This window comes from Pogona vitticeps, chromosome 5, assembly GCF_051106095.1.
Source record: "Pogona vitticeps strain Pit_001003342236 chromosome 5, PviZW2.1, whole genome shotgun sequence".
In the NCBI taxonomy this organism is placed as follows: Eukaryota; Metazoa; Chordata; class Lepidosauria; order Squamata; family Agamidae; genus Pogona; species Pogona vitticeps.
Window position 1 is genome coordinate 196,148,282 of NC_135787.1, and position 25,278 is coordinate 196,173,559.

The 25,278-nt window shown below is 57.9% G+C and overlaps 2 protein-coding genes across 2 annotated transcripts; both read left to right on the forward strand.

Moving 5' to 3' along the window:
* Positions 1 to 91: 91 nt before the first annotated feature.
* On the forward strand, positions 92 to 15,105 carry CHKB (choline kinase beta). The gene is made up of 11 exons (XM_073002368.2): positions 92 to 490; positions 5,163 to 5,271; positions 6,366 to 6,479; positions 7,212 to 7,345; positions 7,915 to 8,019; positions 8,834 to 8,892; positions 9,034 to 9,121; positions 9,498 to 9,606; positions 11,249 to 11,355; positions 11,998 to 12,079; positions 13,625 to 15,105. Exons 1-11 carry the CDS (start codon positions 225 to 227, stop codon positions 13,679 to 13,681), a joined length of 1,230 nt encoding a protein of 409 aa, XP_072858469.2. The 5' UTR covers positions 92 to 224; the 3' UTR covers positions 13,682 to 15,105.
* A 769-nt stretch (positions 15,106 to 15,874) lies between these two features.
* Positions 15,875 to 21,505, forward strand: LOC110084426 (kelch repeat and BTB domain-containing protein 13). The gene is made up of 4 exons (XM_020803766.3): positions 15,875 to 17,769; positions 18,049 to 18,780; positions 19,577 to 19,877; positions 21,012 to 21,505. The coding sequence occupies exons 1-4, from the start codon at positions 17,479 to 17,481 to the stop codon at positions 21,437 to 21,439; spliced, it is 1,752 nt and encodes a 583-aa protein (XP_020659425.3). The 5' UTR covers positions 15,875 to 17,478; the 3' UTR covers positions 21,440 to 21,505.
* The last annotated feature ends 3,773 nt before the right edge of the window (positions 21,506 to 25,278 follow it).

Here is a 25,278-nt window from a genome sequence, read left to right on the forward strand (position 1 = left end):
CGCCGCCTCGGTGTTGACGTCGTCAGCGGCCAATCGCGTTGCCAGCAATAGACCGAGCGGGCCCGACGAGGGAGTGAGAGAGCGCCTGAAGGAGGCGGAGCCAGCGAGAGCCCGCCCCCACGCCGGGCAAGGGCGTCGCTGAATGGCTGCGCAAAGGTAGCGACAGCCCGGCGATTGGAGAGGGAGGAGTTGGCGGAGGGAAGAACGCGGCTCCGATTGGCCACATGCCTGAGGGAACTCGCGCCGCGATTGGCCGGCGGCGGCGAACAGCGGCGGAATTGAGGCGGCGGCGGCGGCGGATGATGATGGAGGCGCCCGAAGGGGACGGGCCTGGCGGAGACTTCGCCGCGATGATGCCCGGCTCGCCCCGCGGCTCCCCGGCCGTGCCGGGCCCCACCCGCCTCCGGGCCTTCCTCTGGTGCCGCGAGTTCCTGTCCGGGGCCTGGCGCCGCCTGGCCGGACCCGAAGACCTCGGCATCGCCCCCATCAGGTGAGCCCTAAGCCCCGCCCCCCGGCCCGCCGGGCCACGCCCTCCCCTGCGCGCCACGGGCCACGCCCCCTCCCCCGAGCGCACGCGCGCGCGCTCTACCGTATGGCGCCGAAGAGCGGCGCCGGCAGCTTTCCCTTGCCCTCCCCCCCCCCGGGCTTCGGAAGGCGCGCGTTCCAGGGCTCGCCTGCGGAACTGGCTGCCACTGGTTCGAAGGGTATATGCGAGTGTTTCTGTGAAGACTGGGGAAGGCGAAGGTTCTCCGGGGTTACTGAAGAGTCAGGGCAGGCCCGAAGCAAATAAAGGCATGGGGTTGCCCCGTTCCAAGGTATTCGGGCCCCTGGGGCAGGAACGGACTCGCAGGGGGACCCGGGGAGCAAGAGTGGCTAGCGATGGTCTCCTCACTCTCAGGGGTCCCAGCATCAGGGAAGGACCGCCGAGCCGATGAGCCACGGGGTTTGAACGAAGGAAAAGAGGCGCTTCTTCTTTGTTGGCCAGAGGAACTCCCTGCCACAAGACGTGTGGGTTGATGGTCGCCGACTGAGAGGGCTTCTGGAGTGGACATCTGGCAGAAGCTCTTGGCCGCGAGAGAGATGCTCGGACCCTCTCCGTCCAAAAGCAAAAGCATGCTGCTTATCTGCCACCCCATAGCGCTTAAACCCTTCTCTTGGCGATTTACCGGTCCACGGGGCAGGCGACCCATTCATTGCCTCTCTCGCTTCCCAGCGAGCTGCTGCATAGAAGGACAGACGGCTGAGTGAACCTTGGCGACCTGGGATTGAACCCGGGGTCGGGAGTGGAGTTTCGACTGCAGGGCTGCAGCCCAGCCCCTGCGCCGGGGGGGGGGGGGGGCGAAGCCGCCTGTCCCTCCCTGCTTGTCAGAATTGGGGCCTTTGCTGGGAGGCGGGGCTTTGTTGCGGTGCTGCCAGCAACTCCAGAGAGGAGCTCTCTCTGGAAAAGCTGGAACCCTCCGGTCCAGGATCCTCTTTTTGAAATGGGGATCAAAGGAGAGTCTAGAAGAAGTCTCTCTGAAGCAGATGGTGAGCAGCAGAAGGAGAAGAAAGGGAGGCAGACCCGGACTTTTTTCTTCTGAAGAAATCACCGTGCACAGACCGGAGCGGGCGCCATTTTTTGGCACTGAGCCGCGAGGAACCCTTTACCGGGGGAGAGGAGAGCAATCAATATAAACTAAAAATATATAACAAGTAAGTAAGCCGAAGCCTCTGATTTATGAAACAGCCTCATTAAGCTGAAATAAGAATGAAATTATTTGGCAGAAAGAATAATGCAGCGGCGGGTTTATCTTATCAGTCTGACTCAAAAGCGAAACTAAGCTTCTCCAAGTGAACTATTAAAACGCCAGGCTGATTCTAAAGCCGAGAGTCTGAGATGGAAAAATAAATCTTATGTTTCTGGAGAAAAATCCCAGATAGCAACACCGTCTGACTGGATTTAAGAGACTTCGGTGGATGCAGTGTGTTATTCTTTGCCTTCTCTGGACTTTGTGAACTATAAATAATAGAATCTGGTGGTTGGAGCTGACGTGGCCGACTGGACTAAGGAGCATTAAGGGGTTAATGAAGATCACAAGACGAGCTCCAAGGACAATCTACTGGACAGTTTGAGACTCTGTGACTGTTGTTTTGTTTGTGACCACGTGTGAGTCTAAAAATAGAAGCTTGCTGAACTCAGGAGAAGAAGAAATGACTGCGTCACGGTTCTAATTGATATTGTATTTGCTGGGCTAAAAGTTGATTTTTATACTACAATATCTGGACAAAGATTGGAGGGAGATCTAAGGGGAGGTTTATGATGAGGGGTTTGAATTGTTGATAAAATTGTGGAAACGGGAAGGATTTCTAGGGGGTGATTATTGTGGTATTTAAACAAACCCCAAAGCCTGAGATGGACCCCAAAAATTCAAAAGAACAAATGGAGGCTTGGTCTCTTCAATCCCAAAATTCTGGAATAGTGGTGCAAGAAATAGAAAAGGAATGGCAGATTAATATACAAAGGCTAATATTAACAGGGTTCCAGCGAGTGAATGCAGGTCTTAGCAAAATAGAAAATTTGATGAAAGGGACGAAAGAGGGGACAGCAGATGCCAAACAAAACTTAAATGAAGTTGTACAGACTTTAGAATCGTCTGTATTAGACATGACACCAGGTAATATGAATGCAGTAGAGAGTTATCCAGTGACCCATGCAGCTTCCAAAATTAAAAAGCACTATGACAAAAATCTTAAGGAGGCAGAGATACTGAAACCAGATAATTTTATGGTGAAAATATGGGAAGTGAAAAAAATGGATATTCTGTCAGATGGGCTGAAAGACTGTTCAATTCAAAAAGAAATGGAAAGATGGGATGTATTGTATAAATGGCAGCAGCTACCAGACGATGTTGGAATAACATAGAATAAAATTAAAATTAAATGATAAGATAAAAGCAGGAGGGTAATCAAACTGTGAAAAAGCAAAAAGTTGATATGTATTAGTAATATGAATTGATTGGATGATGTTATACTTTATGCTCTCCTATCCCCCAAAAACTATTTTTCCTTTCCTATCCCCTCTTTCTTTCTGTACCCTCTATCTTTGTTTCTAAATAAAATAAAATTATAAAAAAAAAAAAAAAAGAATTGGGGCCTTTGCTCATGTTGGGGTGGCTGGAAGGTGTATGCAAGGGGGCCCAGGAGGAGGAGGAGGCGAGATCGGCGGAACAGCCCCAGGAAACCTTCGGAAGGTTGTGGCGATCTGGCGGGCTTCGCGGCTGCAGGAGGGTCACCCGCGGGGGGGGGGGGGGCTTCGTTTGGCCTCTTGCTGGAGTCTTGGTTCCGACTGAAGCGGGCAGGACGGGGCGGGCGGGCGCCTTGCGAGGCGGCCTGGGCGGGATCTGGTGGCCCTGAGGACGCCCTGCTTGGTCCAGGGGCCCTTTCTGCACGGCCGCTTGGGAGGGGCCGCCTGGGGCTCCTTGGGGTGCCGACCCCCTTGCCAGCCACGGGCATCCCTGGAGACCGGTTTCCCTGAGAGCCTGCCGTCCCTCCCTGGCTTTCGGAAGGAGACGCCCTTCAGCTGGCACTGGAGGGGCAGAGGAGTCGGCACAACTGACCGGCCTCCGCAGTGCGTCCTCCCAGCATTGTTTGGCCCGTGGCGTGGCTGGGAGTGTGCGCGCCTGCGTGAGGATGCTCTTGAGCCTGTTTCATCAGGCGCAGGGAGTCTTCGGCTCAGCCTTTTGCCCGGAAAGTGCCCCTGCAGGCGGGCTTGATGTGGGTGAGGATCAGCGGCCGCTGTGCCTGGGCTGAGCCGTGGGGTGCGCATACTCCCTCTCCCAGCCTCCGTCTTCTCGCTCCTCCAAGGCTTCTGCCTTTGCTGTTAATGAAGCGTATATTCCGAAGCCGTCAGGGAAAACGGGAAACCTGCCCTGGCCACACGACGGCCACAGGCCCACGCAGGAGACACGGCAGTGGTGTCTGCCTCCTCTTCCGGTGCCCCAGGGGCTCCTTGGAGGTGACAGGGGGTCACGAGGCAGTGCTCTCTGGCAGTCGGCCTCCTCAGGTGGGCCAGCCGAGGTGGGCAGAGGGAGCCTTCCTTTGCCAGGGTGGCTTCCGCAGCGGCAAGATGATGGACCGGCTCTCCGGAGGGTGATGCCCTCCTCCCTTGCGGGCTGGGACTCAGCAAGGAATGAACGGCTCCTCCTGGCCCTTGAGCCAGGCGGAGGGGCCCGGCGGATCGTTCTCCTCCTTGCTGGGGGAACTTAATGCCCGAGGGATGAATGCAGGGCTGGGGCACGTTCGTGAGCAGGAGGCACCACCCAGGTCTCCCTCCTCCCGGCATATATTCTGGGGAGGATTCAGGAGGCAGCCGGAGCAAGAAGGGGGCAGTGAAGGAGAACCCCCTCCAGCCTGGCTCGGCCACCACTCAGGAGCTCAGGCGGCAGCAGGAGGCCTGGGTATCTTGGCCAGCCGGGTGGGGCAGCTCAGGCGGGAAATATTGCCGGCCGCAGCTAACCCTGGTGGCCTTTCTTGACCCAGCGGGGTCAGGACCCATGTTGCCAGCCGCCTCTGTGGTCAGCACCAGCTGTGTGAGACAAACAACCCCTAAAATCATTGGGGTGGCAGCTTCTCCCCACTCGGCCCTGATCCTCTCTCCACTCGGAGGGCTTTTGCTGTTTGTCCCATGGCGGAGTGGGTCGGGGAGGGGAGGGAAGACGGGCAGATGCAAGTCAAGCCTTCAATTCAGTTTTTTCTCAGCCCACTTCCACCCCCCCCAATGCCAAGTAGAAGTGGCATGACTTTTAGGGATTCTCTTGAGGCTGGCTAGTTTTAAGAGGTCCGCTCTGCCCCACGTGGAAGGGTGTGACTGGTGGGTGGGGACCCCCAGATCCGGGAGGAAGGGGTCCCACTTCCTTCTCTGCACAAGAGAGAGAAAAAACATTCTGAGATCCTTTGGCCGGTCATGCGTTTTTTTGTATTTAGAAGCAATGCATTCCATCAGAAGGCTTTGTTGGGCATCAGATCATCAGAGGGGCAACCTGCAGCCCCTGGAGTAGGGCAGTTTCAGGGTGTGTGTGTGTGGATGTCTCCCCCCCTCCCCCCCGATATATCGCTCTCTGTGGGTCTTTGAAGTTCTGTTGGTCAGCTTCTCTCTCTCTCTCTCTCTGTCTCTCTCTCTGCAGTGGGGGACTCAGCAATCTCCTGTACAAGTGCAGCCTGCCAGACCACCTTGCCACCGCAGAGGCAGAGCCCCGCCAGGTGCTGCTGCGCGTCTACGGGGTCATCCTCCAGGTATGTCCGTCCTTTGGGGCGGGTGCTGTGGGGCCTGCCCCACCAGCCTTGCTGCTTTCCCCTTGCTGGGCCTGCAGTGTTCTGCTCAAAGCCTTCGGCGGGGACCTGGGGGCTGCCTGGCGAGGAGGGCCCACAACCCAGGCGAGGGTCCTCAGCCCTTGCGGGCCGTCTCTCTCCAGCAGAGCGAGGGGAGGGGGTTTGTGCCTCCCGCGGGGAGCCTGCACAGATCCGTCTTGATCCTGCCTGGGTTCAGAGGCTCTGCCCCCGTGATCGTTCCTTGGCGAAGGACCTTTTCCTCCCCCTCTTGGCCCCTCCGGTGTGCTTCAAATGCTGGTTTACTGGGTGCCCCCGTGGCCATTGGTGCCTGGCATGGCTGGTGGGCAGGAGCACACCAGGGGCTTCGATTCCCAGGCCGCAGCGGCACATTATGGAAAACCAGAAGGGAATTTGTCCTGACGCCTGCGGAAGCTGACGGAGCCTTTTGTCACCAGCAAAAGGGATGGGGCGGGAGACGTCCCCGTGACTGGACGCGCTGGGGCCTGGGCAGGAGAGTGCCTCCCCTGCTTGGCACGCAGCAGAAAGGGAGCCGCTGGAGCGGCCTGCCCACCCTGTTCCCCGCCTCCCGGGCTGGGAGGCTTTCTGGCTACTCTGGCGCCGCCTGGCCGGCAACAGGGTCCTGGCGCTCTGGGGTGTGTGGGGCCAAGGCAGTGTCTCTGTGCTCTTGCCGCCTCTCGAGGGGGTGAGCCCTCGCCCCACCCTCAGGGCTCCGCCGTGGTGGGAAGCCTCCCACCAGCACCAGGGAATGGGCAGCTGCTCCAGATCCTGCTTTGATGCAAACAATTCCATGAAAACCCGACTCATAACATAAGCACTGCTGTGCCTGTTGGCAGAGAACTTGCAGGAAAAAGCTGGGGGTGGGGGTGGGGGTGAAACGTGTAGCTGCTGCCTTGGATTGGAGAGCACCATCCTGCTGGCCCCCTTCTACCGGTCACGGTTGTGTGCGTGTGTGCGTGCCCAGTGCTCCAGTGGTCATGCTTCTTTCCCCCCCCCCCTCGGGGGCCCCCTCCTTGCTGATTTTCCCTTCTCTCCCACAGGGGGTTGACTCGCTGGTCCTGGAGAGCGTCATGTTTGCCATCCTGGCCGAGCGGGCGCTGGGGCCGCGGCTGTATGGCATCTTCCCCCAGGGGCGTCTGGAGGAGTACATCCCGGTAGAGCCTCGGCCATTCCCTCTGTCTCTCTCTCTGTCTGTCTGTTTTAGGGCACCCGGGGTATCGAGGCCAGAGGGGGCAGCGATGGCCTCATAGGTGGGAAGGCATGCAGCTATCACCTCCAGCCGCATCCCAGCCCAAGGTGTCCTGCCCAGTGCCCCCTCCCACCCGTGAGACTCTGCTGAGCCAGGAGGAAAGCAAGTGGGGCCCTTTTGGCCGCTCTTCTCCCCCCCCCCATGGATTGCTCTCCGTCCTCCAGCATAATATCATTTACAGAAGGGGCTTGAGCCTTGGTGGAGTCCTGGGGAAACGGTGGCTCTCAGAGGAGATGCTGCTTTGGAGCTTGGCTCACTCATCATGGTTGCCGCCCGTCAGCATTGTCCCCATACAGCACAGCCCTTCAGATGGGTGCCTCCACTTAGAAAACTGACTTTGTGTGTGTTTGTGTGAGTCTTAAAGCCTCAAATGTCCCGGATAGTGGCATCTTTCACGTAGCCTGGCTTTTTGGTGGCTTGCACATCAGTGGCTCGCCTTGGCAGCAGGATCTGCTCGCCTGTGTCCTTTGCAGCGTTGCTAGCCCTGTCCGTGTCTGGCATGTTTGGCCTTCCTAGAGAGTCAGCCCATCCTCTGATCGTGTGTCTGTGTGTGTGTGCAGGAAAGGGTTGCCTGCGTCCTGCTGCCTCGTGCCTACCATGTCTGTCTCTCCCTGCTCTCCCCCCGCCTTCTCTCCAGAGCCGCCGGCTGCTCACTGGGGACTTGCAGGACCCCAGCCTCTCTGGGGAGATTGCCACAAAGATGGCGCGTTTCCATGGGATGGTGATGCCCTTCAACAAGGAGCCCAAGTGGATGTTTAGCACAATGGAGAGGTAAAGTCCCTTCCCTTTTCTGAACTTCCAGACTAGACTGCTGCTGTTGTGTGTGCTCCCCCTGGGCTGCCCTAGGTGGCGACTCATGACAGACAGCGGGTAGCCCAGGGAGGACTGCCCCTGCCTGGAGAGAGGTGACCTGCAGGGACGTTTTAGGAGCTGCGATGGCTCCGGGCTGCCACCTGGACCCCATCCACGGGGCAGGACTCAGTCCACACACAGCCAAAGGAAGAGTGGAGACTGTGCGTGCTTCATCCCCTGCGTGTGGGCCTGTCGCTGGTGCCTGAGCACTCGTTCTGGGCCGTCCCATCCAAGCCCCCAAACGGTAGGAGACGGGAGCGGAGCCTCAAGCAGGGCAGAGGTTCAGCAGACTGAAGGGGACGGAACCATCCGCCCTACAAGGACCTGGCACAGAAAGGAAAATTAGACGCATTTGGAGCAGGCATACGCCCCCCCCCCTCTTCCTTTCCAAGGAGGACGAGCGGTGTCCCTCTGGAATGGGGAGGCCTTGTGCAAGCTCCGCTGTAGCTGTGGAGGACGGAGAAGTGATTCGCATCCCTCTTTGGCAGATACTTGAAGCAAATCTCAGAGTTGACATTCCCTCAAGAAGCTCAGCTCCGGAAGCTCAACAGGCTCAAGGCCTATGACCTGGAAGCCGAAATGCGTAGTCTGAGGTGAGCACTGGGAGTCTGGGCATGTGGGGTGTGCGTCTGTGTGTGTGTGTGCGCCCCCCCCCCCGTGGTGCTCTTCCAAGCCTCCTTGCACCTTTTGGGGCTGGCCTCAGACGACCACCGTGCACTTGGAAGGTCGCTGGATGTAGGGTGGCCATCTGAGACCTGCCTCGGAGGCAGATGATGGAGGTTTGGTATGAGGAAGACAAGATGGTGGCCGCTGTCGCTTGAAGCCCCTCACCCAACCAGGGAGGATTGGTAGCTGGGGGTGTGTGTGTTTCCCATGGGTCCTGCTATACCAGGATAAGTGCCGGGATGCTCAAAAATGGCTCATAAGGTTGTGATTCTTTCTTGTCGAACCAGAAGGCTGTTTGGGTAGCAGACGTCAGAAAATCTCCCAAAATGCTCTCCCCTGGGAGGGAGGGAAAGCACTGTGCATGTGTGTCCCCCCTCCCCCAAGCAGTTGCCAATTATAGAGCCTGTTTGGGCTGCAGCCGAGCAGTCTCTGTTTGCAAGAGGCCTTTGGCAATCCGTTGGGAAGACCCCCCCTTTTTTTTTTCTGGCCAGGACTGTGCCTTTTTTCCTTATCCTCAAGAATCAAACGCCCCGCATGGATCCTGCAATCTGGAGTTGCTTTGCCTATGGTTGTGTTGTGCAAACGGTTCCTTCCTGCTCCCCACCCCCTGCGTGTTTGGTCGTCTTTCCCACATTTTCTGGATCAGGTGCGGGAAGGGAGAGAGTGTTGGTCCAGCCACTGTTCTGCTTTCCTCGCCCCACCTCTCTCTTTCTTTGCTTCTTTCTTCTCCTGGCTCTCTAGGGCGCTCCTGGAGGCCACGGCGTCCCCCGTGGTTTTTTGCCACAATGACGTGCAAGAAGGTGAGTGCACTGAAGGGGCAAGGGAAGGAGAAAATAAGGAAAGAAAGAAATGCCCCCCCCTCCAGTTCTGGGGCTGGGCTTGGGAAAGGATCAACACCAGCCCTCCCCTGACCTGCCCTCCTGCTTCTTTCCTCCCTCCAGGGAACATTTTGCTCCTGGCTGGGCGTGAGGACGCCTCCTGTGACCGCCTTATGCTCATTGACTTTGAGTACAGCAGCTACAACTACAGGTGAGGGGAGGTGGGGGGGCGCATAGAAGAGGCATGAGCTGCGTGGTTGGGGGCTTGCCCAGCAGCCCCTTCACTGAGTGGGGCTCAGTGTTTGCTGAGAGGATGGAGCATGGAGAGACGTGGCACACCCACCCCCCTGCGGTGCCCTTTTTAGTTGGCCTTTTCCAGCATGGCTCTTAGAGAGAGCCTGTGTCTCCCCCACCCCCCAACCCCCTCCGGTCTCACCAGTTGCTTTTCTTACCACCGCCACCCCGTGCCCCAGCTTCCATGCCAGGCTTATTGGCAGGCAGAGCTCACTGGGGTTGGGGAAGGAACCCTCTCCGTGGCTCCTGCCAGTGGTGTTTTGTTCACCGTTGTGCGATTTCTCTCTCCCCAGGGGCTTTGACATTGCTAATCACTTCTGCGAATGGATGTATAATTACGCCCACAACGAGTGGCCGTTTTATAAAGCCACCCCACAGAACTACCCCACCCGCCACCAACAGGTAACTGTGGCTGCCTCCGCCCCACCCCCCCACCCGCAGATTGGAAGGAGGGGGAGTTGCTGCTGAGGAGATGCCTCTCCCATCAACATGCAACAGCAGCTGGTGTTGGGCTGGTGAAGAGGGTTGGGCTGTGAAGAACTTGGGATGTTTTTGGATGACAGCTTCCTGATTCCCCCAGCCAGGAACTGGTGCCCACTGCCCAAATAAATGACTTGTTTCTTTTGGAAGCTGGTGCTTGGCTAGACTGAGGCTCGTTGGTGGAGCTCTGGTGGCTGATTCAGCCCAGGCAGGCACTGCCCAACATTGTAGTTTGTGAGGACAGTATTTGCCTTATAAGGACCGTGGCACAACAGAGCACGTTAAATGCGAGATAAGAGGCTGGGAAAAATCACCTGTCATAGAATCGTGGAGTTGGAAGGGGTGAATAAGGCCATCGAGTCCAGCCCCCTACTCAATGCAGGAATCCAAATCAAAGCAGATCAGACAGATAGTTACCCATGATGGTTTTTACCACTTCAGGGATTAGTGCTTCTCAATGTACGTAAATATGTGGTCTAGCATGAGTCTGAGGGTGCGTGCAAAGATTTAATTAGAACGTATTCGCGAGGGCTTTCACGGCCGGGATCTAATGGTTGCTGTGGGTTTTTTGGCTGTGTTCTGAAGGTTGTTCTTCCTAACGTTTTGCCAGTCTCTGTGGCCGTGGGCCTCTTCAGAGGACAGCACTCTGTGCTCTGGTCTGTCCTCTGAAGATGCCCATGGCCACAGAGACTGGCGAAACGTTAGGAAGAACCACCTTCAGAACACGGCCAAAGAGCCCGAAAAACCGACAACCACCATTTAATTTGAACGTTTGCGGCATTATTTATGCCCTCTGTATAGCATGGCTACTTTTTAAGCTCTGCTTCATAGACCTAAAAATCCAACAGAGAGGTTTTGGGGAAAGAAGTCAACCTTCTTTTCCCAAACACACACACACACACACACACACACACACACCTGGGAGCCCTTCTCTTAATGCCCTTGATTATGAGTGGTTTCTCAAGAGCTCAGATGGGCGAGAGGCAGCTGCCACCCCTGTTTGCGCTTGGGAGCCCCCACTTACCCCTGTGAGAAGGAGCTGCACACTTGGAGCCAAAATAAAAACAAGCCTCCGACCCAAATCTCAACCGAATGTGCTTTCGGAACCAGCAGTTCGTGTTCTGATTTCTGGTATGGATGATCCGTATTTTAACAAATGGTCTTCAAATGGGGATAGTGAAATGCCACCAGGTGTGTCACTGTGGCTGTAGGTGGGTGAACGTTTCCCTCCGAGGAACAGAAAGTCAAGAACTAGAGAAAGCCATGCTGTTTTTTTTTAAAACTGGTCTTGCCAGGAAACTCCACAGGACTGCCCTGAAGGCAAGGGCTCCCGGGAAGATCTCAGAGGACCCGAGGGCCCTCTTCATGCCAAGGCTCTGTTTGATTTTTCATGAACAGAAAATGAGCTGCCTCATTGTTTAGTGGGTAGCCTTTAATGGAGAGGAAAACGGAGCCAAGCAGGAACGGGGCCCTCCAAAGCACCCACCCCAACGCCCTAAGGTGTGCTCTGGCCCAAACACAGCAAAATCCCACCCAACTGATTCCGTGACTGATCCTTCCGTAGTTGCATTTCATCCGGTGCTACCTGGAGGAGGCTGCCGGGAAGAACAAGCCCCCCTCACCCAAAGAACAGGAGCGCCTCGAGGCGGAGATGCTGCTGGAGATCAGCCGGTTAGTGTCGACAGGGTGGTGGGAGGAGCAGGAGGGCTGAAGGGCACCGGGTCGGGTCAGCAGGACTGGCTTTGGGGGCTGCCTGGGGTGGGCCTGGGGCCATCACTCATCCTCTTTTCCACCATCATCACCCTCTGGACCCCTGTAGGCCCTGCCCACCCTTTTATCTCTGGACTGGGAATAGCCTTTTGAAAATAGTCTCTTGAGTTTCCCTGAAAAAGGAAGGTGCAGCCCTTTGCAGGATTCTGGGGGCATCTCTGTCCATTAGGGGTCTAGGACTTTATTGAGCAAGGCAGGAGGCACAGGGAGAGGCATAGAAGCTGGAGGGGCGGGAGGGAGACACCATACAGTTGGTCCTCACTCCATCTGGTCTACACTGGCGGGTGGTAGCGGCTCTCCAGGCACCGTGGAGAGTTGTTTCCAGCCAGGTTTGCAGGGGCCAGGAAGGGAAGCAAGGATCCCCTGCAGCTGCTCTGACTCTATGCTCTGGCCCTTCTGAGTGAAAAGCAGGAGGCTGCTTTGGGCTCACAGGAACCCCACCCCCTTTGGACCATGTGGGCTCCATTGCATTTGAAGGAGAGGGGCCTCCTGCTGCTCCCTCCTCCACTGACTCCTCACCCCCCCACTCTCCACCTCTTCTAGGTTCTCGATGGCTTCCCATTTCTTCTGGGGCTTGTGGTCCATTCTGCAGGCCAAGATATCCACGATCGAATTTGGCTACCTGGTGAGTTGAGTGCAGGCAGTCCGCTTCCCTGTCTCTGTGACGGCCGGCGGTGATGGGTGGGCGGCTCACCGGCTCTTCCCTGCTTTTTCTAAGGCTGGCCCCTTCTTGGCTGCCCTTCTGCAAGCAGGCAAAGAGTTTTCTCTTAAGGCAGGTTTGTTCTGAGTAGCTGGCTGCCCAAGATGGGGTTCCTACAAAAGGGGGTGGATGTTTATTTTTTAAAGTTGTTTTAGTATTGTTAGCTGACTGAGTCGCTCAGTGATTTAGGGGGGAGTTCCATGCCCTCCTGTGCCTCCCAGGAGAAGACCTTGGCTAAGCGGCCCAGTCCCCCCCCCCCCCCGGGCACCCCTGGGGAAAGGGAAGGGGAAACCCCTTCTCCGAGGTCCTCGGAATCCCTGGAAAAGGGTTGCCATACATAAGCCAGAATTGACTTGATAGCACACGATTACTGTTATTTAGTATTGTAAGTTGCCTTCGGTCTTCTTGAGAAAAAAGGTAAGGTATCAGTATTTTGAAATAAATAGACTAGTATGTTGTTGGTGGTGGGTATTGGGTTAGGGTGCTGGTTCTGGCAGACCTTGAGGACAGGGTGGGGTGGGGTGGGGTGGGGTGGGGTGACACTGTCCTAAAACTGCCAGATGGAACTACTGGCTCTCTGTGGGTTGGAGGCTGCTTTTTGAGATGCCCATGCAGAAGAGGGATTTCCCCCCCCCAACATGCTCTGCAGAAGAAAATCAAACCAACCCCTCCCCCCCCCGAAAGTATTGTGGGATTTTGGAGACAAAACATATTTATTTCTGTGCATATTTTTGTGGGTCATAATCCAGAGAAGCCTCACAATGAAATAAGTGTGTTGGTTTATTTGAAGGTGGCACAATACTTTCGTTTTGGGCAATGAGTGAAACAAACAATGACGAGGTCTAGAAAATCAATATCAATAAATCCCGTGTGGTGGTAATGAGTAAAAAACAAGCCATTCAAGAAATTAAGCGGGAGACTTGAAAGTAAAACAAGTTGAGCACGTCAGAGGAGGGAAGGGCCTTGGGCGTTTGGTGGAAGCAAAAGCCTGGAAGAGCCACCGGCCGGCCAGCTGGAGCAGCAGCTTTCACAGGACGACGGGCCGCTTCCTTCTGGCCCCCCCTGGGGGGGGGCGCTTCCTTCAGGCCCCCCCCCCAGGGGGGAAGATGGCAATGCTTGGGAGCCTGACTCAGAAACAGTTCTGCCACTATTTGCGGGGGCCAGAAAGACTTGGAGGTGGCTGGGTTTCTGCACCCTAACACTGAGTGCAAGTGTCCCGGTGACATCCAGCCCGCGCTCCCTTCCACCTCCCCTTGTGGTCCAGCTCCCGAGGCATAGATTTCCCTTTTGACCGCCTTCCTCATGTTTGGTACCCGCTGCCTTAGAATTCCCCAAGGGGATCATTCACGTTCCCACCGCAATGCACGAATAACGGCACAGGTTAGCCAGTTGGGCCCAGCGGGGCGTCTCCAGGGGCGGAGGGTTCCCCGTCTGCTCACTCTTCTGCTGGTTTTCTCCTCTTCCGGCCAGGAGTACGCGCAGTGCCGCTTTGAGGCCTACTTCCAGCAGAAGGCCCTGTGCGAGTGACGCCGGCCAGTCCTGCCTCCACCTCCAGAGGCCAGACCGAGGGTGCAGGAGGCCACCTCAGTATGGACTTCATGGGACCTTTTCCTGCCTGGACCAAATTCTGCCCCTGAAGACGGATGGGCTGGCAGGCCCACCCTCGTTCTGCAGGAAGGACGGTTTGCTTGGGCGGGACTGGCTCTGGGCTGAGGGAGGCCGGAGGGCTCGTTCCTGGTCCCAGGTGGATGGCTGGGGGGGGGCAGAAGAAGGACCGACTGGATCTCAGCCACAGCTTGGAGAAGTTCGTTGTAGCAACGACAGGTCTCAGAATCCCTACAGGAATTGGAAAAGGCCAAGAAGGACAACCACCGGCCCCCTCCCATCCCCGATGGGACCTTCTACACCTTGGACAAGGAGGGAAGGGCTCAGCTGGCTGCGCCCCTTCTGGTGTCTCTGCCTCACCTCTGCCGTCCATTGCCTGGCGCCTCCCTCCTAAAGCCAGCGTCACCCTGGTTTCTCTCTGGGTCTGATTTAGGAGCACACGCACGCACGCACGCACGCACGCACGCACCGCCATGATCCCTCCACCTCCAGGCCTGCCTGCAGATCCATCTCTGGCTTTCCGCTCCTGCTTTTCAAGAGTGCTTTTCGCCATGGCCATCCTGTTCCCCTGAGGGTGCCTGTTCCAGGGTCCTGCTTCCCAGAGGAAGGGACTGACCAGGAGGAGTGCTTGGGAAAATGGGGCTAGTTTGACCCACAAGTCCAAGGAGCCCCTAGCCCGCTTGGCCGCGCTGGCTGGTTGGGGAATTCTGGGTGCTACAGTCCGAAGAAGTCACTTTGCTAAGCTCTGGCCAGCCGTGGGTTAGGAGCAGCTGTCGTGCAACATGCTTGGAGGCTGTACAAAGGGGGCAGGAACCCTCTGTGTGTGTGTGTGCATGCGTGAGTGCGCGTGTGCGGCGCTTTGGCACTATTTACATAGACTCGCCAGGAGATCAGAAGGGCACCTTGGATGGGTGTCTCTGCCTTGTTCCTTCCAGCCCCCACGGCTGTCCTGGACGGGCCTCTCTCCCCCATTTGGGGTCACGCGGAAGGGCGGGTAGTTGATAAGGCCAGTACTTGGAGGATGGCTCCTGCCGAGAAAGACACACCCAACCACACACCCCTTGCCCCGTGGGGCACCCGAAGCTGCCCAGTGGGCACAAACGTTTGGGTGCTCTTCGAACCAGCTGTCTGCAGAAGGGGCCAACCGGAATCCCACTCGCATGCACCCACACCCCCGTGAGGGACGAGGTCCAAAGCATTTGTACATGTCGTGGGAAATGACTTTGCTCGCTGCTGTGTCTGACGGAGGCCGCCTGCTCCTCCCTCCCCCCCCCAGTTATTTTGCTCCAGCATGGAATGTAATTTTTGCAGCTACCAATAAACGTGTGCCACTTTAGGCCACTGGACCCCGTGGTCTCTTGCCTGCCTCACCAGGGGAGGCGCAGGGCCAACACGAGTGCTGAGGCCTTAAAGCAGAGCAGTTCGAAAAGGGATCAGGTGTATTTTGGTTACAGCCCAGGTGGTGGGAGGGGAGCTGGGGGAGAGCGAGAGAGCAAGTGGTGGGGGGCGTCTTCCACGTCGTGCTCTCCCCACTACAGGATCCGTGGTTCAAGAGGAGCCGTTTTCCCTGCAACTCATCTGAAGCAAATGAGAAAGACCACAAAATAGGAGCTGAAGACCAAGTTTCTGGACCCCAGTTCACCAGGAGTGAATGGTAGTCGTGTCTCTTTCTAGGTGGTCTGCACTCGATCACGTTTCTTGGAGTGAGAGGGAGGACCATTCAGGAGGAACACTTTTTGAATGGCCCTCTGTACCTTTGGTGTAGTCCCAAACGTGGAGTGAGTGGGCCCTCTGGATGCAGAACATCTGGGCACCCAGGATCTCTTCCTCCGTCTACCCCTCAAGGGCTGGTCCAGGGGCTTCTGCAATGTGGAGTAATTCTCCTCTGCTTTGAGGATGCCCCTCAAAGGGTTGGAGCCAAGGAGGACGGGCTGATGCAGGCACCCCTGCTTTTGTGTTTGGGATTGCAAAGGCGCAAGGCCCATCTCAGTGCCCCCTTCTGCAACAGCTGAGCAGGTAGAAAAATGTTCAAGGGTGCACAAAACTCTGCCAGCCCCATCTGCCAGGGTTTGCTTAGGAAGGAAGGACGGCCAGACAAGGAAGGATTGGGGGGGGGGCAGGCAGTAGGTGGCAAAGCATCAGGAGGCTCAGCTGCACGGATCCGGTCATTTTATGAAATGAGGCAGCCTGGCTGGCCAAAGCTCAGAGCATCTTGCCTGTCGGCCCAGGGCTCACCAGGTCTAGGTGCACACTCCTGTCCGGACCTGAAGCTCACAGGGTTGGGTGGGGTGTTTCTGCTTTACCTCCTAGGACTGTTGTGAAAATAAGTGGGCAGAAAGCAGATTAAAAGCTTCCTTGAGCTTCTGGGAGGACCATTTATAGAGTCATGGAATTGGAAGGCCATCGAGTCCAACCTCTTGCTCAAGGCAGGAATCCAAATCAAAGCAGATCCGACCGAGGGTTATCCAGTTGTCTCTTGAACGCCTCCAGCGTTGGAGCGCTCACCACCTCCTCACTAGTTCGTTGTCATACTGCTCTAACAGCAGTGAAGTTTTTCCTGTTATTCAACCTAAATCTGGCTTCCTGTCACTTGAGTCCATGATTACATGTCCTGCACTCTGGGATGATTGAGAACAGATCCTGCCTTTCAAGTCGTTGAAAAGGTATGGAAGTGAGAGCTGGACCATAAAGAAGGCTGACCGCCGAAGAATGGATGCCTTTGAATTGTGGTGCTGGAGGAGCTCTTGAGAATCCCTGGACTGCAAGGAGAACAAACTAATCTGTTCTGAAGGAAACCAACCCTGAATGCTCACTGGAAGGACAGATCCTGAAGCTGAGGCTCCAATACTTTGGCCATCTGATGAGAAGAGAAGACTCCCTGGAAAAGACCCTGATGTTGGGAAAGAGTGAAGGCAAGAGGAGGAGAAGGGGATGACGGAGGATAAGATGGATGGACAGGGTCACCAAATCGGCCAAGAACCATAAAACAAAATCGCCAAAGGAAAGCAAAACAAATGGGAAAAGAAGTGCAGGACGGAAGGGAATGTGTCCGCTGAAGTCCTGGGAGAATCCTTTGGGTGCGATGCAGCCCCTCTCTCTGTTTAGCCCTCCTGCCTCTGAGGTCAGAGGAGACCCAGCGGAGGAAATGAAGGAACACGTGCGAGCGTACGCCCAGGGGGTCAGCAGCCACGAGAGGGGGCCCTTTCTCTGCCAGCCCCGCTGGCTGTCTCCCCAGCTGGCAGCCACGCTGGTCTCTGCTCAGGCCTCTCCTCCCTCTTTTCATCCCTAGGAATCTGGGAGGAAATGCAGGGATGAAGTGGGTGGTGCCGTGAGTGCCTTTGCCCCCTGGGTGGGCGAGGGGGGGCCCTCTGGGGAAAGGGTGCCTTTTCGAGGGCAAGCCTTTGGGGCCGAAGCCGAGGCCGGGCTTTACCTGAACGTCGTCGTTCTCCCCCTTTGGCCTCCTGCTGGTCCTGTGGCCTTCCTTTCCTCAATGTATCCCCACTTGTTGGGCTGCAGGGTCCCCCACAATGCCCACCTGGACTGGCCAGTGGTTTGGGGTGCTTCCCTTCCACAGTGGCCCCCCTGCACCTCCATATCCTGATTCTGGGAGTCCCTTTTGCTGGGAGGGACATGGCTCACCGCCCTGTAAATAAAGGCTAAAAATAGCACCAGCCCTCTGGCAGCCAGGCCCTCGGCGTGGTGTGTGCAGTTTCCTGCTGATGCGGCGGTCAGCCATGCCCCGTGGCGGTCTCCGGCCTGCCCTCTTGGAGGGGCTCACAGTGGTTGCCACCTGGCTGGACTGGGCCCAACTGGTCAGAGGGCTGCTGGGCTGCCTGTCTGGCGCCTTCCGTGTCTTGTGTGGCCTCCTTCATCCGCGCCTCTGGAAAAGGCCCCGTGCCCAGCGGTCCCTTCCTGAACCCTGGACGAGGTGCCCTGAACTCCGGGTCTACCAGGGAGCAGAGGGAAGAGTGGGGCTGCTCACGGTCCACACTGACCCCTACAGTTTCCAGGTACGTGAACCCAGACAGCAGTGCAGAGAAGGTCCAAACCAGGTCAAGGCCACCCCCTTCCGCTCCCCAGCTGGCGCTCGCTCTTGGGGACTCGGGGCTCCTTCCGTGCCCTGCAGCTCCAGCTGACCAGTGAGCGCTGGCATTTTTTTAAAAGATCCCCCCCCCTTTGTTTGCCTGGTACCCTTGGCTGCAGCTCCTGCTCTGCCGAGGGGACTGCTCAACGCCGCCCTGACTGAACCTCCCATCCACAATTTTTTCCTCTCTCTCCGTGACCGGCAGGTGGATCTGGCCCAGCTGGCCACCGAGAGCACCTATTTCCAGGCCCTTTCCCGATCTCGCATGCAAGAGGCCTCCGAGCGACGGCTGCATCTGGACCACGTGCCCTCGGGGGCTTTCCGTGCCATCCTCGAGTGGGTTTTCTGGGGGCGCTTCAGCTTGCTGGAAGAGGAACTGCTGCTGGCGGTGGAGGCTGCCAGCTACCTCGGAATGCCCGGGTTCCTGAATCGGTGCTGGGCGGCGCTGAGCTCTTGGTTGGGGCCAGAGAACTGCTTGTCTTACCTGCACTTTGCTGAGGCTGTAGGCTGCCCTGAACTGCGGGCACAGGTGTGCAGGTACCTCAGCACTCACCTGCTGGAGCTGGCAGTGCCCATCACGGGGCAGCTGGCACCGCAGCTGCAGGAGGAGCTGGCCCGGCTGCGCCTCGGGGGCCCCCCCTCGCTCTGCGTCCTGCACAAGGAGAAGGTCAGCCCGGCCCTAGGGGGCCAGCTGGAGGCTCTGCGCGGCCTGTACTTCCGGCCCCTGCCGCCCGAGGATGGAGACTGGCGCCGGGCCACCCAGATGCCCTTCCGGGCAGAGAAGTGGAGTTTCAGTGCCGCCCAACTGCTCAACTACCTCTTCCTCATGGGCGGCTACCGGGAGAAGCGCGGGGCGCGGGGCTTTGCCTTCCGCCCGGCCGCCTTCCGCTACAACCCCCTGACGGGCGAATGGAGTCCCATCACACCCCTCCACAAGGTCAGGAGCGGCTCGGCTGCCTGGTGGCCTTGCGGGCAGGGGCACCCCCCCCTGGTTAGGGCCAGAGCACTTCCCGGGGGAAGCCTCTTTCAGCCGAAGGGATCTTTGGGTGGGCAGCCTGCAGCAGCCAGAAGAAGGGCGTGTCTCCCTGTCGGGGCTCCTCTGCCCTGGGGTGGCTCTGAGTCACTCTGGTGTCCCTATTTTGCAGAGGGGCACAGGTTATCCTGTCACTGGCATTCACCCATGGGGAGGGTGGATGTCGCTGCTGGGTGTACTGGGTGGCACGGACTCCAAGGATGGCCTGCCCCCCCTACAAGGCTGGCCACATCAGTCCTTGGTCAGCCTTTCCAAAGTGGTCACCCTCCAGACATGCAGAGCTCCCAGCCAGCTCCTAGAGCCTCACAAGCAGGTGGGAAGGGGGGGCAAGTGTGGCTTGGGAGGAGGGTCCAGATGTGGGGGAAGAAACAGCTGGAAGGAAGCGAAACGGTGCCAGCCCTCCTGGCTGCCCCACTACTGCCATGGCCCTGACCACCACCCTCCCTGCTGCAGCCTGGCTCCCTCCGCTTGGCGGAAAGGGGTCGGCGGCACCCGCTCCTTCGCGTGAGGGCATGCCAGCCTTGCCATCTGCAAGCTGCCTTCCCTCGGATCGGCTCTGGCTTCCCACAGACGCTCCTCTGTCGCCTTGTCTGTTTTTCCACAAAGAAAGAAACTCCTGGCCCAGGACTTCTTCATCCCCTCCTCCGCCCCCCCCCATGCCCTGTCCATATCATCCTGGCCTTGTCCATTCTTCCCACAGCGCCGGCGTCACTTCAGCACTGCCGTGATGGGGCACCACATCTATGCGATGGGTGGCTGGTACCTGGACTCCCTTCTGGCCCCAGACAGCCGCACCGCCTTGTACCGGGCCGTGGAGCGCTACGATCCGTGGACCGACCGCTGGGCCTTTGTCTCCTCCCTGCCCGTGGGGGACCTCTCCTTCACGGTCTCCCTCTCCCACGACCTGCCGCTTTGCACGGCCCACGGCGGCTGCATCTACGCCCTGGGCAACGTGCAGCGCACGGGAGAGAAGCTTCTGCTCTGCTACCATGTGGCCACGGGTGAGGAGCGGGGAAGGGGGCGCCCGGAGGCTTCGGCGGGGGGGGGGGGACTCCCCGTTTCCAGGCCGGACCCATCTGGCTCCGTTCCCAGGCTCTGCAGGGCAGACGTGCGGTGGCCAGAGCAAACGCGGAGGGCCACGGGGGTGTGGGGGGGAGTGCGTGGTCAGGATCACGGAAGACTTTGGGAAAGAGGGGGCCACAAAACGGCGCCATTTCCCCAATGGCATTGGGCACGTGGGAGACCTCGGCCCCTTGAGCCAGTCCGGGCAGCCGTGGCGCTCCAGAGCTTATGACCCCTTCAGTCCCAGATCTGCTAGGAGGTGACGCCGGGACAAAACGGCCGCTTTCTCCCTCAAAAGCAAGGGCTGACCCAGGGAGCTACAGCCCTTCTGGAGAGCCCCAGTCCGGGGGGGGGCAGTAACAGCCGAGGCCCCCTCTGCAGACGTTTGGGGTCCTGAGCTGCCACCAGGGGCACAACAGGTGAGCGGAGCCGACCTGGAGAAAAGGAGTGCTCCCTCCGTGGCTAGGCAGGGAGGAATGGGCTCCGAGCGACCCGGTTCCTTCCTGATTCGGTGGCTCAAGCAAAGGAGGTTGCTTCGACCCGTTTATCTTCCCTCTCCCTTCATCAGCAGAAAACATGGAGAGCGAGCCCCCCCCCCCGGTGATGATGGGCCTACATCCCCTGTTGAGGCTGAGCGCCTTCCTTAGGACGAGGGCTCCGCATGTGGTTTTCCCAGCTCCCTTTCCATTAAATCCTCGTGCAATAGATTTTAAGGAGAAACCGTGGGGTGCCTGGCCTCAGAGAGACAACCAGATCAAGAGGGACGGAGGTTGGGATGGGAGGAGGGTGCCTGCTGGGAGTTGTAGTCCCAAAAAGCAAACACCCCCCCCCCAGGCCAGAGAATGGGAGTATGAGGTGGGAGCCAAGGAGCGCCTCAAGGGGAGAGAAGCCCGAAGGCCAGCTGGTGTGAACCCAGAAGCCTGCAGAAGAAGACAAGTTCAAGGGGGTTAGAAAGGATGGGCAGAGGGGCAAGACGAAGCCAGGAGAGAAGGCAGCAGGGCTGGGGGGCTGGGGGAGTGGGGGTTGAGAAGCCTCTGTAGACCCCCACATGGATTATTTTCCTCTTTTTCCAGACACTTGGCAGGAGCTCCTCCCAACTCTGACGCGGGCAGATGCCAACCTACCAGGCCTGTACTTCTTGGGTGGCACAGAGCCCCTCTACGTGGTGGGGGGCAACGCGCAGGACAACGTGGTGACCACCTTCAGCCTCCGCCGCCGCCAGTGGGGCCCGGCCCGAGCCTTGCCCAAGTGCAGCCTGGCCGGGCAAGGGCTGGCCTGGGAGGGGAGGCTTTACATGGCCTCCCCTGACTTGGGGGCCGTCCTGGAAGTGGACTTGGGGGTCCCGGACTGCCGGCCGCTGCCCCCGCCCCCCTTCCCCCTCTTCTACGAGGCCTTCTTCCTGCTCCACTTTCCCTCCACTGGCCCGGTGGAAAAAACCGTGGGGCGGCAGGGAGGGGGGGAGGAGGAGGAAGCCTCTTGGGCTGGGATTGCTTCCACCTAAACGCCCGGCTAAGGGACGTGGTGGTGCTGTGGGCTAAACCGCAGAAGCCTGTGCTGCAGGGTCAGAAGACCAAGCAGTCGTAAGATCGAACCCAGGCAACGGAGGGAGCTCCCGTCGCTTGTCCCAGCTCCCGCCAACCTAGCGGTTCGAAAGCATGCAAATGCAAGTAGATAAATAGGGACCACCTCGGTGGGAAGGTAAAACGGCGTTCCCTAGTCACGCTGGCCACGTGACAACGGAAACTGTCTTCGGAAAGCACTGGCTCTACAGCTTGAAAAACGGGATGAGCGCCGCCCCCTGAAGTCGGACATGACTGGACTGAAAATGTCAACGCTCGGCTGGCCGGTCTCTTGCCTCTTCCTGGCCAGGGAGATGGACAGTGCTGGGTCCGGAGGCTTGAATTCACTCCGTTTATGCAGGTCATGCCCTGCTTTCCTCCAACAATGGGAGACTCAAAGTGCCTTACAATCAGGTCGCACCGTTGCACCGTTGTGTGTGTGTGTGTGGGGGGGGGGACCTGTGCGAAACACAGCAGTCAAGAGTCTTTCCTGCTGGTGCCAAGAAGCCAACCTGGCCGTCCTGCCTGGGGGAGCAGGTCTGCCTCCCCCCCCCCGCCTCCCCCACTTGCTTCTCTGTCCTGCCACTTGGACCTGCTCTGGGCCACAGCCGTTCCCGGAGGCGGCAAGCATTTGCCTGACAAGAGAGGCAAAAGGGGGTGTATGTGTGTGTCTCTCTCTCTCTCTCTTTGAACAGGTATTGACTTTATTTTATTTTATTGGACAGCTTTATGAGAGAAACAAAGACATGGACATGTGAGTTCAATGAAACAATGAATAAAACAATTTTCTTTATAAAAAAGTACCCTACATTTATAGGTGCCTTTTTGAACAAAATGAAAGTCAACCGTGTCTGGATATTCACGAGACCTCATTCCCGTTAGAAGGTTGGGGGGGGCTCCCCAGGGACCCTCTCCCCCTCCAGGGACCCACCTAGCCAGGGCGGGCAGGCCTCCCTCCCTCCCTCCCTTCCCCCCTCCCTCCAGCCACTCATGCCCCCCCTTTGCCCTTTCACCTAAATCGCCTCCCCTATTTATAGCACCAGGCATGGCTTGCCAAAGGAAAAAAACTGCTGGGCAGCCCCTCCTGCTTCCTCTCATCCCTTGGATGGTTTTGCGCGGGGGGGGGGGGAATGACGCCTGGCCCCGGGTCCTTTCCCCACACGCAGCAGGTACATGGTGTTCCCTGCCCAGAGAAGGGAAGGGCTCGCTGGCTCACCCGGGTCACAGTCTGGCGGAAGTCCTCCGTGTCCAGCCCCAAGGGCAGGAGGAGGGCAGCTGGAGAGCATGCCCCCCCCAGGGCCCTGGAGGGACACCTAAAGCAGATCGGATCCCACCTCCCGAGGCATTGTCTGCTCCCCCAAACTGGATCATTCCTCTCAACCCCCCCTCCCCCGCTATTAACCCCCTGCCCCCGTTCAGTCCTTGTTTCCCTGCTGGCGGCCGAGTGTCGGTGGAGGGAGGCTTCCCCCATTGGCTCACCCTCTGCCTCCAGACTAACGAGGAAGAACAGGGTGCTTTGGGAGCATCAGAACAGAGGGGAAACCGGGGGGGGGACAGGGCTGGGGGGGGCTGCAGCCCCTCAAGAAGACGAGACCGGCTGCACTGCCCCCTCTCCCCTCTCCTCCTCCAAAGGACAAGACACTCACTGGTGAATCACTCCTTACTCACCTGCCCAAGCATAGGGGGTGGGGGGTGGGGATGGAGGTGAAAGTGACACCTGAGTCGGTTCCCACCAGGACGTCACACCTTCTTTGAGAAATACTGTACAACTTTATTATTATTATTATTTCAGAAATTGCTTTGGTACCCCTTTGGGGCACAGGAAGTTATTTGGTTATTCTTTTTCCCCCAAACCCCTTCAGACAGAGTTAGTTGCACAGCTTCCCTCCTTGGGTTACCTCCATGATGAACTTGTGAGGCAGGTCAGGCAGAGAGAGAGAGAGAGAGAGAGAGAGAGAGAGAGAGAGAGGATTCCACTCCCCCCCCCCCGCCAAAAGCTGCAGATGGTTTGTTGCTTCCTCCTTTACCTGGGATGTTAGTGAAGCCAGGGCTCCTTCTGGAATCCCCTTGTGGAGTCTGGATTTGTCCTTTCTGAAGGAGACCTCTCGGCTTCTTCAGCCATGCAGAACAAGGCCTGCCGCTCTCCCCCCCCTTCTTGGTGGGCAAAGCTGTGCCGGCCGGCCCACCTCCCCACAACCCACCCACCTCTCCCTTTCAGGCCCCGTGACTCCTGGCGGGACGGGCTCCACCTGGCGCACAAAAGGGACCTTCAGGTGCCCTTCCTGCTCCAGGCTCCCAAAGGGCCTGCCCAGAGCTGCTTGCTCTTGGCCTGATGCAGAGGCAGCTGCTCAGGGGGCCAAAGCGCAGGCAGGCAGGCAGGCAGGCAGGCAGGTAGGCAGGCAGGCGGGGGGGGGCTCACAGGTAAAGTTGGTCCTGGCAGCGGCCGGCTGGGCTGCAGGGCACAAGGGAGAGGGGAGGAGGTGGCACAGCCCCCAAATCTGAGTGCAAAACATCGCACAGAAAGGTGGGTGTCAGGGTGACATCCTCTGCAATTACACAGATGAGGGAGAAACACCCAGGGGTTGTCCCAGTGGCCGAAGCGGTGATGGTGATGGTTCCACCTCCACGGGATGTGCACTTTGCACATGACCAGTGGCATCTTCCTCCTTTGCCCGTGGCAGGAAAGCCAACCTGGCCCGTAGCACAGCCTAGACTCTTGCTTGCGCCCCGGTGTCTTTCAAGAAGAAGAGCCACTTTTCTGATTTAGGAGGAGCAGCCCCCGCCCCCTGGCCCGGCTGGAGCTGAACCGGCCAGTCCTTGGGCTAGCGTCATTTGGAGGTCAAGACTGAATAATGCACCAGAGCCCAGGCTGATGTGACTTTGCCAGAACGGGGCTTGGTTTGCTGGGAGGGCCGTTGCTCTTCCTCAGGGAGGGGTTTCAAATCTGCCCCTTCTGCCCACGATGTCCTGGGGGGGGCGGTTTACTGAGGAGGCTCACTGGGCGTCTTGGATTTCAACTCCTCAGGTGTTGGGATAGCAATGCAAGATCCGACTCTGATGCAAACGAAAGGAAACATGGGGGTGAAGTCCATATTAACCAGGCACCTATGGGAGAGGGGTCCCCCCAATGGGGGGGCGGCTTCCCCCTCTTTGTGGCCTTGCTAGAGAGCGGGGGTGCAAAACAAAGGCCTTTGTGAATGTCAGCCCCCGCAGGTGAAGGGATGCAATGCTGTCAGGGGCAAAGTGTAAGCGAGCGAACCTGCCGTCAAGTCACCTCCAACTTATGGCAACCTGTCTTCAACAGCCCTACTCAGCGCAAGCCTGTGGCTTCCTTTAGAGAGTCTGCCCATCTCTCATTTGGCCTTCCTCTTCTCCTTCTCTCTCCCACCTTTCCCAACGTGGTGGTCTTTTCCTGATGGGCCCGAAACAGGACAACGCCCGTCTCAATATTGTGGCCTCCAAAGATTGTTCAGGTTTGGTCTGATCTGGGACCCACTCATTCTGTTTTTCTGGCTCTCCTCTCCGGCACCGCATTTCAAACGAGAATTTTTTTTCTTCCTGTCAGCTTTTTTTTTTTAACTGTCCAGCCACATGGCGAGAGTGTGGATGATCTTGGTCTTAGTCTCCAGTGACACATCCTGATGCTCCATGATCTTTTCTAGTTCCTTTATTGCTGAGTCTCCATCTTCTGATTTCTTAGCCGCTGTCTCCCATCAGATGGAGGATTGAACCAAGGAGTACAAAATCTCTTAACTATTTCAGTTTCAGAAACAGTTCAGAA